The following is a 12143-nucleotide window of genomic DNA, read 5'->3' as shown; positions in this document are numbered from 1 at the left end:
AAAAGCTGTGACACAACACCCTCTGGTCGAGCACCAGTACTCCCTCTCAATATGCTTGTAACTATCTCCAAAATGGTATGAGAAAAATACTAATGGCAAATTTCCTTTGCATCTACTACACTTCTCTCTGTTACAGTACTTCTAGAAAACATTTTGAATGTGGAAAAATGTAAAAACAAGGCCAGATTGTGAAATCTGTTGGATATGTAGCTGGACAGAATGTTCCTCATCTTCCACTAACTTCATGATTTCATGAGTGATCTCAACATGTTCTCTGACAAGAGTTCACAATTTAGCTGGGTGAGGTGATGTAATTTATTATAATGAATTTAGCAAACATGGACATGTATACAAGGAATCCAGCTTCTTTGATATTGGTAAAGGTCATCATTCATTCAGCCTTTTAATTTCATGGAATAGAAAACAACTAAATATGGCTCACAGAAATAAGTTTCAGAAACTACTGCACGTTCACATACATGTTAGCCTTCCAATAACTACTTTCCCCTGAACTAAAAAGAGTTGTCTGGTCTAGCCAGGATTAACAGCTTGTCAGCAGATCAATAGAAAGTGGGACAAGAAACAGCATTTTCCAACAACATAACACCTTATATAGTCTTTATCACAAGCAGCAGCAAACAGCAATATTAATACAGCATTCAAATTCAATTCATTTTATATAATAGCCTGCATCCAGGAATTCATGGTGGAGTTGAGTATAAAGTGCCTTTTAAAGGCAGGAACCCTGCATATAGATCTCATACTCATTTAGATTTGGTCAAACCAAGAAGATCCCTGAGTAATACAGAAAAGCAGGCTTTTCAACAAAATTACAAATAAATAGGTAGTAAAATCACTGTCAGTGAAGGGAATCATTACACTTGCTTGAAAGCTTTAAAAACACCACAAAAAATCAGTAGCTGTGAAGAGCAAAAGCTCAAACCTTAAAAATTAAGAAGGCTGACACTAAGAACTCAGAGGTTACATCAAACTTTCAACTATAATAGTCTGTAAAGCAAAAGGATTTAGGCTCTGAACTAATACAGTAGATGTTCTGCAGCTGTTTTGCTCTTCTGGCTTCTAATCTAAGTTGCCTTGCTCTCTCTTTAGCAGCTAGTTCTTCTGCTCTTTTTTCTTCTCTCTTTCTTTTTAGCCATCTGTGGAGAGAGAAACAGGACTAAAAGTACTGACAGCTGCAAATTAAAGTTTTACTCCACCCACTCAAAGGAGATTTGCCCCCATATAACTAGTCACCTTGTCCTGTAGGATAAAGTTAGGTATTGTGGCTGAGCCAGCCTAAAAGCCTGTTGCTCCTGAACACAGGAAGTACTACTTTTCCATCCCTATTCTCCTGCTTCTGCACCCACCTTAACCTTCCCGCGCTGGGAGGATTTGACTCATGGACTCAAGATGTGGGGGGGTGAGGGGGAGTGGGTGGGGAGGGGGGAAGTATTGGGTTAACTTTCTGCTTGTTAAATGAACTGAGTTAACCCAAGCCAGGAGGAAGGGAAAAGAATCTCCCTTTTCCAGCAGAAGCAATTCACTATTTCAGCTCAGGTTCTGATAATTTCACAACAGCGAACAAACAACATCAAGGAATTTATGTATTTTTGCTAGCATGCAGATTTATGATGGCATACTCATAAAAAAAAAAAAAAACAAAAACCACACAGTAAAGACTACAGCAGTAAAGACGTACCATAAAATGGCTACAGTCTTAAGCTGATGGACTACAAAATTTTCAAATACAATTCCCTAGGAATGACCACACTCACTCTTTAAAGGCTCTGTTGCATTCCTCTGTTCTCGGAAAAACAGCAATTCCTTCAGCTTGGCGCCTCAACATTTCTATCTGTTTTTCTCTCATGTGTTCTTGGTGCTTTTTTTTAAGCCATAACTTGAAGGCTTCTTCTGGATTCCTGTTCCTCTCCTATTTAAAAAAAAAAAAAACAAAAACCAAAAAACACACAAAAAAACATATACACAAGTCTTATCATTAAATGACCTTTATTTTAATCATGTTATAATAATTTTTGAACTCCGCTGGCATCTCCCATCTATAAAACATCCTTTATAAGCAAATTAGAGCATATGCTGATCTAGCATGGAATATATACATGAGTAAGCATTCAAACCACTATGTTTTAAAAAATACTAACTGTAGCTTTTCAAGGCCATAACTGCAAGCAGAGGTACTTTAGAACAGAGCATCTAAATCTTTAGGTTTTAGGCAAGTCACATGCATTAACTATTTGCCAACAGGTTCTGATGGTAAGGAACATACTTGAAAGGGTCTTCTGGCTGCTTGTTCACTGCATGGTTCAATCAAGCCATTCTCCTGATAAAAAGGAGCATCCCTGTGTCTCCTGTGATACTAGAGCTATTATGTTCATACATGCAGCTTCTACAATGCAAACCACCCTGCCAAGCAGAACAATTCTGAACATGCAAGTCAATCTAGCTCTTCACTGAAAACAATGTAAGAAAACCATTTCCTATCACTGTAACTTTTCATATGCTTAGCTAAGAGCGCAGGCTTAGAATGCGGGCTCGTTTTCCTGTCTAACCAGGGCACTACAGATCCCAGTCCTACATTAGGGAGATCTCACTTTGGTGTTCAAGTCTTCTAGCTCCTTTGCACGACGAATGCGCCTTTCTTCTTGCACTTGTTCTTTCTTCTTCTGTAACCAAGCTTTGAAAACCATCTCATTCTCTCTTTTCTTCTGTTGTTCTTGTTCCCTTTTCCTTTCTTCTTCCTTGAATGGAATGAAAAGTGAATAAACTTAGTTTTTAAGAGAATCATAATCTGCAAAGGCCTTTGTAGACAATCAATAAGCCCTTTGAATTACGTGAGAGAGATACACAAGTACTGATGAAACAGGAATACTCAAAGACTGCATCATAGTTGATACTGCTTCTAGGAAGAAACAAGTTTGAGCACTTCTGTGGTTCATGTTACATTCGGATACTTTCAGTCAAACCCCTTCTGTGATTACCTCGATTTCCATGATACATCTCAACTCACAGACGTTTCAGTAGCAACAGGTGAAGGCTTTCAAAATTAAGCCTGCCCAATAGCTCTGATTGGCTTAAAATCACTTTAAAGTGATACATTTTAAAAATGAATGCAACTCTCAGCTTGAGTTGCCTAAACCCTAAAGCATATTAAACTACCTATGGACTATAGGCACTACCTTTTAAATAAGGTTGGTTTTTTTTTTTTTCTGGACACAAAGTTGTAATGTATTTACTTAAACAGTATTAGTAGCTTAACACTTTTTTTCAAGTTTACAAAGGAAATTATTTTTACAAAATTGAGAAAAGTTTTTGTAATTATTAATCATGTTTTAGCTAACAACAAGTATCTGGAAGGAGAAAGGTTTTCAAACAATGTTTCAGAAAGCTGATGAGGACATTTTACTGGGTATTGATTCTCTTTGACACAAAGGCTACAATTCCCCACTCCTTTCAACACTCAGAGAAATCTATTCTTCTTGCAAAGAGATGATATTTCTCCCACCTACATACATCTTTCAGACTATCCTTCAAATTTACAATTTGTAATTTACTGAAATGAAACAAACCACACCAAAATGAAGCAGATGGATTCCAGTAATATGTCAAGAGATATTTCATGCCTGTGAAATCCATCACAGAATGGAAGAACTCCATTCAGGAATGAAGAAATAAGGTAATGCATTCTTACCTTTTCATAAGTCAGCCAACAGAGGAAGAGATTTAGCACACACTGTTACGAAAATAACTCCTTACCTCCACCACACTACCTTTTATATTAAATATGCAGAGTGTGGTGTCAAGAGATCTAGTCTTGTGTGTACAAAGACGACACATCAGTAACTCTTTACGTCTCCTACCCCTCATTACTGAGCTAAGCCTCAGCAAACTTCTCAGATAAAGCAGGCTAGACCTATTTCCATGGGTAGAAAGCAACTTTGAAGCCACTTAGCCAGCTCACTTAGAACATCATGGCACAGAAAAATGGTAGATGCTTCCATGCTCCTTTTATAGAGCTACACACATAGTAAGTGACCTTTTTGCAATTGTATCATCATAATGCAAAGTGAAGCAAAACATCTATGTTTTTAAAATCTTTGGTAAAGATTTCTGAAGTTCCTGCTACAGCTGTCAGAGGATGATTCTCCATTAAATATTTGTTTTTCTGAATAAGGAGCTGAGAAAGAATTAAAAGGGTTTTTTCCAAGTAATAAGTAAAATACAGATTTGATTTTCTAATATATTTTTTTTCCTTTTAAATTACTGCCCTTTATAGGTATAGGAAGAACAACCTCACTACTGGGAATATTTTTTTTTGTCCTCTGGACAGCACCCAAGTAAAGCCAAATCAGAAGGAAAACCAGTATCCACCAACAGAAAAAGGGAGAAATAACCTACTTTGCAACAAACTCATTGGGAAAACTTACAATACTCACTGATGCAAAACTTTTACAGAAAAAGAGGATCCAGTTATATTATTGGTCAATGTGACTTCACCTGCATGCATTTTACGCAAGCAATAAGGCATCCCACTTTTTAAGTCAGCTGTATCTTCCATACATGTTAAACGTACTCTGCTTTGTTCATAGTTCTCTGTCATTCTCCCGTGTAAATCTTATTTTATGACTGAACACTCTCCCAGATGATAATTGCCTATTACATACTTCATGAGCACCCAGGTATGCACCTGCATTACTATGGTTAACACTAACTTCCTGCATTGCAGTGTAATCTGTGGAGATGCGATACCACGTGCTACATTCCAGTAAATAGTGGGCCTGTAATGGAACCTAGGCAGAAAGAGAGTCAATAAGCAAAAGCAGTAAGTACAATAGAGCAGAAGAAGGCCTATTTATGAAGGATATATTAAACAACTACTTTATTTCTCCTGTAAGCAAGGCACGACCCTATGCCACTGTGGGTTTGGTTGTTTTTTTCTTTTAAAGAAAGCATTTTTGAGAGATTCTGTAAAAATTCCAGAGAATTATTACTATTCTCATTATTGCTGCCCCTTTTATCACGGAAAAATGGAGTAAATGCCCTGAACATGTGGTCTCTGTGAAGCAGAAGAACAGGATGGTCACTGCGATCTACTTGTTGCCTCTATGTTTTTACCTCTTTCCTCAGTTTTTCTTTTCTTTGTTCTAACTGCTTCCGCAATTCTTTTTGTCTGGGAGAAAGACAGTAAGTGGAGCTTCTCACAGGCGCATTTGCAGACTGCGCTCTCTGTGGAGTCTTCTGTCTTCCCAGACCTCTTGCAGCATTGACAGCAGAATTTGGACGACACTTAGGGTTAGATGGAGGCTTAGGGAAATACACACAATCTTCTTGCCCATGAGAAAAAGAATGTGCTCCTGGTCTTACTGGAGGTACTTCCTTCATTCGAGAGACAGTGCCAAAAGGACTGTAGTGTGAAGATTTTGGAGACATACGTTGAGTTTCAATATCAGTAAAAGAAACACTTATAGGGGGCAAAAAGCCCTGGCCTTCAAAATCATGTAAACTTAAGAGTTCAAACTTCCCATCTTTTTCCACTAGGATTTTACCATCCATCTTTTCCTCATCCTTGCCAGCATGTGGTGAAAGTGATGTGCCCTGTCCCATTTCATTAGAAATATGCAGCCGAGATAGCCTATTTGAAACATCATCTCCTCTTGCAAGGTCAGTTTTACAAACTTCAGCATCTTCTAGAGGAGGAACTTCAAGATCCACCAGCTTATCCTTAAATTTTAATTTCCGTTCTCGGTTCTGATTCACAGGAGCCTGATTCTCCAGCAGTTTGTTGGCTTCTTCAATCTTTTCCAAGATGTAGCGCTTTATTTCTTCATCCTCGTCCTCATCCACTTCCTGCTGGTTTTCCAGCTTGGATTCCTGGATAGAGCTTTCACTATCAGTAACAGATACATGGTACCTCTGTTTAATATCAGACTTGGATTCCAAACTCTCTTCATTGGAGGATCTCACTTTCACATCTACATCTGCCTGTGAAAGCTGATCTGGATTTTCTTCCATTTCCTCATTGTCTTGCTCAAACTTGTCCGCAATTTTAACAATTTGTGCTTCAATATCCTCTTCATTTTTTTCAGGATTCTAAAAAAATTAAAATAAACTAGTCTATTCTCCCAACAAAGAACAGTATCAGAGAAAGAGAAAAGAAATAGCAAGAGAGAAGAGCAGTACTAACTACCCTAATTCTAAACAGGCTGTCAAGTAGTGCATGTCATAACTAATAGCTTTTTTTGGCACTAACGACTCTCTTGCAGTTTCTCCATGTTCATATCTGCACAAAGTTTAATTAACCACAGCTTGCATAGTAAAGCATTCATTGACAGCATAAAACCCAAACGTGTGTTGCACACACTCTTAAAGGAACCCAGAAGTACTATTGAAACTAAAATATTATTTTCAATGAACACTGAATTTTCTGTTTTAAGGCAATTATAATCAAACTAACCAGTTCACTGAATTATTTTTCACTATAATTCCAAACAAACTTCCTTGTTAAAATTTAGTGAATATACCTACACATTTCAAACCATATTTAATTTTGTGCTTCTGATTACAAATATTACTCAATTTTGTCTTCTAAATAAGACAACTAGCATTTAATTTAACAAATACCTCTCTTTCACCAAGATTTTCTTTTTCTTCTTCACTAGTTAGCCATTCAGGGTCTTTTTCAAAGTCATCCTCATATTCTCCACTTTCTGTTAAATCACCCATATCTGCTGGATCTCCTTGGTCTTCCTTTTCACTCATTTTGTTGATGTGTTAGAGCAATACTATAAAAAGGAGAAGGAAAAAAAAGTTTTAAAACTCTAGTGACACACAAATACAGAACACGGATACCTCTCATGGCACCTACATCAATCTTGTGAGCAGTATCAATACAACCACATTAGATAGTGCCACAGCACCTCAGAACTAAGGATCACTAATGGTTTATAAACATGAATGGTTTTGGCATTTCCCACTCCTACAACCAGGGGAAGATTTGAGTCAAAGCAAACTGAGGTGACTTACTCAATGTCTTGCAGAGAATCTCTGACAGAGCTAAGACTAGAACTCATGGTCTCTTAAGTGTTAGTCTCATCCTTTAACAGAGATCACTGATTTATGTTTATTAGAGGTACTACCAGCTTTCATTGCTCCCAGGTGTGTTTTATATTCCTGTTTTATATCTGCCTGGCCCATTTTCCTTTAAAGAAATCTTAACTTGTGTGAAGTTACATTGCAAAGACGTAGGATGCACAAGTCCTAGAAGATCCATGCCATGGCTTACAGTGGACCAAATTACCAAAAAGCTTCCCATAATGACATATCCAAGTGAGAAGACATTCATTAGACTCTTGACAGGAACCTTCTCCTAGAGTGGCTAAACATTTACAAGCACATAGCTTTCAAACCATATCACCTCCACTAGTATCAGGGGTAAAGAAAGTCACACAGACACCAATTGAGACTGCTGGGAAAAAAATATAGTTCTGGTTTGAATTTCTAAGGAGAGCAATAATGGAAAATACCCAGTAGCCAGTTAATCAGGCTGCATATAGTCATATTCATGATAAAACCAAAGAGAAGCCACTATAAGGATTGAATCTTTTAAACAATCATTGGACTGCATGGCACACAGGTACCAATGGCTCCTAAGGGAGTGCTTAAATGCCAGTGCTGGGGGGTCCAGGTGGACTGCCTGCACCCCTCAGCTCACTCAATTGAAGGCATCTGTCTCCATCTAAAGACACGTGGAGACACACGTCAGCCTACACACCCGATTCTGCACTTTTTACAGCTTTAGCCACTCATCATTGCTTTCTGAATTCATTTATTACTGTTTACGAAAGGAACATAAATGAAGAAAATGTTGATTATTCAACATTCCTATTCTCTTTGCACCCTCTGCTGTAGGCTGGCAAGTGCCACTTCTAAGTGTTTCTCTAGTAGGACAAATCTATGTCATTCACAACATACTAAAAGATCCCGATACCAGCATTAGCATATGGCAACACAATATGGGATGTAAGAGCTCTGAGTCTGGATGGCCCTGGAACAGCAAGACTGCATGTTTGACAAGAGCGCTGCTCTTTTAGACCTCAAAATTTAGTCAAGGTTTGTTTAAAAGGAAAGAATGGTAATAAAGCTGGGCACTTCTGTTGCAAACTTGTTTGTATACAAACTTTATAAAAACTCTTCTTTTTGTTTGATCCATATTTTGTTCAAGAAAATATGATTTTTTTTTCCTCCTAATTCACTTATTTTTAGCCACCACTTGCCACAAGAATCACTCTAGATTTCTCAGCTTAAATTTTCAAATTTGTTCAGACTGTTGCCTTGGCTTTCCACACCCTATTTCCATCATGCTTTTCACGCACCTCTTCTCATGTGACATGTAATCCCTTTTGCTTGGAAACACCCCTTCATTCAAAAATATCCTTGGTTTGGGTGTGACATGTACCTGAGTTCCCAAAGAAATTATTTTGCTCTAGTACATATTCCACACAAAAGACCAATTTCTCTTTAATATCTTCTTCATTATGGTAATTGGATGCAAGAGCTACAAAGCTGAATTGTGCCTTTGACAAAACATGACAATTTATTTATGACATATAATAAAGGGCAGCAGCATAAAAATCAGCCTCTTCTGTTGTAACATAGTCATGGCTGAAGAGATAATTTCAGTTTAACGACCTTGTTTCCTAAATCCTGAATCAGCTTCTATTCTATTTAGGGTCTTATGGAGTAAAGATTAAAGTGCTTCAGCTTTAATAGGGACCAAAACCATTCAGAAAATCTCAAGCTGTCATTCTCTTCTGCTATTCTAATTAGCAGCGGTATGCTGTGATTGACTTGTCCTGCAAAGCTTAATAACACCCCTACCTGGTTATATCCAGGCACAGGCACAACAGGAAGAGGGATACTGTGACTGGCTTTTGTTATTTTGCCCCTTTGTACCGAAACGTCCACACATGCAGATTCATAAACCCCAACCCAGCAATGTCGCGCTGGGGAACGTCCAGCCCGGCGGGCGGGAGCAGCAGCGCCCGGCTCCGCATTTCAGCGCGGGCACCTTCTGCTCACGAACCTCGGCAAACGACACTCCCCGCCGCACCGCCTGGCAACGCCTCCCCGCGATCACCACCAACACCCCGAGCGGGAGAGCCAGCCCCTCACCGGCCCGCCCCGCACTCAGGCCGGCCGTGTGCGGGCTGGCGGCGGCCTCCCGCGACTGGGCCGCCCCCAGGCCCAGCCGGCAGGTGCGGCCGCCGTTCCTCTCACCGGCCCTACCAGCTCCCCGCGGGAGCCGGCCCCGCCTGCCTCGGACACCCCGCTCACCCGGGTCCCGCCGCTGCTCCCCCGGCCCGGGAGGACGAGGTGCCGGTGGCACCGCCCGCCGAGGCCCGGCCCGCCCCGCCGGTGCGCCCGGCGGCGTTGCCACGGCAACAGCGGGGCCCGCCCCTCCCGCTCACCTTCCTGCGGCAACGGTCACCGCCGATGGTGGCCCCCGAGGGCCAAACTCCCCCCCGCTCGCACCTTCTCCTCTGCCGCCGGTGCCGAGGCGGCTGCGGGCGCGAGCGCGCTCGCGAGGCGGCACCGCCCCGTTGCCATGGAGACGGGCCTCCGCGCCGCGTCCCCACCCCCACCGCCACCGCCTTTGTCCTCCATTCGCAGGTCCGAGGCGCCTGTGGGGACGAGGCGCCTTCCTTACCCTTTGCGCGCACAATTTCGTTGAACGCTCGGAAATTAAAGCGGAGCAGAACACGGGGTGGCGGGGGCCAACAGCCGCCAGCGCCCAGGAGAGGGGCGGCGGTGCGGCAGGCGGCTTTCCCCGCCCGGAGAAAAGCCTTCCGATGCTGTTAAATTATGCACCTGCCAGGGAGGAGCCTGAGCGTCGGCGGGTTTTGTGTTGTATTATTCATGCTCCGGCTGGCGACGAGCAATCTGATCACACCAAAAGCCAGCGGTGTCAAAATTTGAGCTTTTGTTGATAAAGACAGCGCCGCATCTCCGAAGAGGCACCTTTCTGCATTAATCACACGCTGCTCCTAGTACTTTGAAATACAAAAAGAACCACAAACAAACAAAACAACAAAGACACACACACAAAAACCCAACCAACCAAACAAAAAGCCCCACACACAACAGGAAAACACTCTAAATTAATTCCCTTCCCGAAAAAAGCCACCAAAGCCCACCCTGAGTTCCCTCCTGGGTGTGAAGCTGTCGGTGGGGCCGGGGTCAGCCGCAGGGCTGTGGGGGCAGGTGGGACATCGCAGCCTCCTCTGTGGAGGACCAAACAGCCCCGCAGGCCGTGGATGCCGTGCCCCTGTGATCGGCGGCCCCATTACGAGCCAAGTTACCACCAGACCCACCACAGAGCACGCAGAAGCGCTTCTGCGAGATGCTGTCTGTGGTGGCTCCAGGCGGGGGCTGCTACGGCTGCAGCCCCGCAGGGCCTTGCAGAGGGCAGGGCTGTGTTGCCCGGCCTCGCAGACGCAACCGTGGTGCGTGAACAGCTGGCTAAACACGTTGATAACTTCTGAAAGGATCGCGATAAATGTGGTCGCTGGTGTTGCCACCAGTTACCAGAGAGAGCAACTGGCTTGACCCTGCTAAGTGTAGTTCAAGGGGAAGCAGATAAGCTTGCTTGTTAGAAAAAAACTAATAAACCACTTCCAAATGTTGGCTCACGTCGCAGCCTCGACTCCCACCCGCAGCACCAGTGCAAGACCAAGGTATAAACCTCCCAGCAAGCAACACATCTCCATGGTCTCCTCAGCCTGGTGAGGGCAGCTCCCAGCAAGGGGAGGCAGCCAGCACTGCTGCCAGCCCTCTGGGGTGACCGAGGCTCATAGAATCTTAGAATCATTTTGGTTGGAAGAGACCCTCAGAATCATCGAGTCTAACCATAGCCCAAGTCTAGCACTAAACCATGTCCCTAAGAACCTTGTCTAAATGCCTTTTTAACACCTCCAGGGATGGTGACTCCACCACTTCGTGCAGCATCATGTGGTGCCTCCCATTGCCACAGTTTGGGGGATGATCCTCCTTAGCCCCCTTGCCAGCATGTGGGTGCAGCCGCAGCAGCATGGCCCCTCCAGGGCAGAGGGAAGGAGTCATCCTTGCTGGCAACACTGACATGGCACCTGTCACGCTGGCCCAAACACAGCCGTGGCCTCTGGTTTTGAATACACTGGCCCAGCAAAGCAAAAGATGACAGTCTACAAACACGCCAGAAGGCTGCGCACCTCAGAGGGCAGCACATCCCTCGCACGAAAGGGTTAATGTTAATGAAAGAAAATATGAGCAGAAAACAGCCATGAATAACTTTAGCCTGGGTGTTGATAAGTCTCAGAGTAATGTGGGTAGAGTTACCCTTTCACTCAAAGTAACACAGGGCAGAAAGCTAAACCCCTTCAAGGTGGGGTTCAGGAGGTCTCTGAAGACAGTTGTCATAGGCCACGCATCACAGGAGGAGGCTGGACTCCACAACCTCAAGGTTTCTGCTAATCCTACACCATACAGCCAGAAATCAAAATGGGGTTTGACACGGTTTTTGGTGGGTTGGAAGGGCTCCATGATATTTAGCTGAGATAGCACTCAGGTACGTGCTTGGCAATGATTCCTGCTGTACCTGGAAAAACTTCAACCACTGACTTCACCCAGGGTCATGCAGTTATCCTGTGCTTGAAGACAATACACTGAACTTCTGATTTTCCACACTTCACAGACAGGTGGCTTTGACATGCTCATAGCAGCAAAGAGAACTAGGCACAATATCAAAGCTTTATGCTCTGCTTTTATCATAAGACATCTTACACATCAGTACTACCCCTTTCATTCACAAGAGGTGCTTTATTCAAGTAATTACAAGTTCATGAGATTGTAAAACAAGGATTAGACCCCATTGCTGGAAGGTCAAGCTGTGATGCTTGATAACGATAATTTAATGATATCCTAAGGTCAACCTAAATTCATGCATGCATTCATTAACCCATATGTCATTAAATTTAGGTTTTCATATGCTCCCATCCATGAAGAAGCAACAGAACACAATCATGAAAAAACACAGTGGAAACACAGGGCTCCAAGGACAGGCCCTGACATGTTGGTTGCTCTTTTCTATGTTA

General features: G+C 42.8%; 1 protein-coding gene across 2 annotated transcripts; it reads right to left on the bottom strand.

Moving 5' to 3' along the window:
* Positions 1-345: 345 nt before the first annotated feature.
* On the bottom strand, positions 346-9571 carry CCDC181 (coiled-coil domain containing 181). 2 transcript variants are annotated; one of them, XM_065645146.1, is made up of 6 exons: positions 9483-9571; positions 6637-6797; positions 5131-6105; positions 2610-2756; positions 1776-1930; positions 346-1157 (listed from the first exon to the last, which is right to left on the bottom strand). In XM_065645146.1, exons 2-6 carry the CDS (start codon positions 6772-6774, stop codon positions 995-997), a joined length of 1578 nt encoding a protein of 525 aa, XP_065501218.1. In that variant the 5' UTR covers positions 6775-6797; positions 9483-9571; the 3' UTR covers positions 346-994. The 2 variants fall into 2 exon arrangements, with proteins under 2 accessions (XP_065501218.1, XP_065501209.1); XM_065645137.1 differs by lacking the exon at positions 9483-9571 and adding an exon at positions 9349-9431.
* Positions 9572-12143: the final 2572 nt, after the last annotated feature.

Source organism: Caloenas nicobarica, chromosome 1 (genome assembly GCF_036013445.1).
Source record: "Caloenas nicobarica isolate bCalNic1 chromosome 1, bCalNic1.hap1, whole genome shotgun sequence".
NCBI lineage: Eukaryota > Metazoa > Chordata > Aves > Columbiformes > Columbidae > Caloenas > Caloenas nicobarica.
This window is presented reverse-complemented; position numbering and strand designations above follow the sequence as displayed.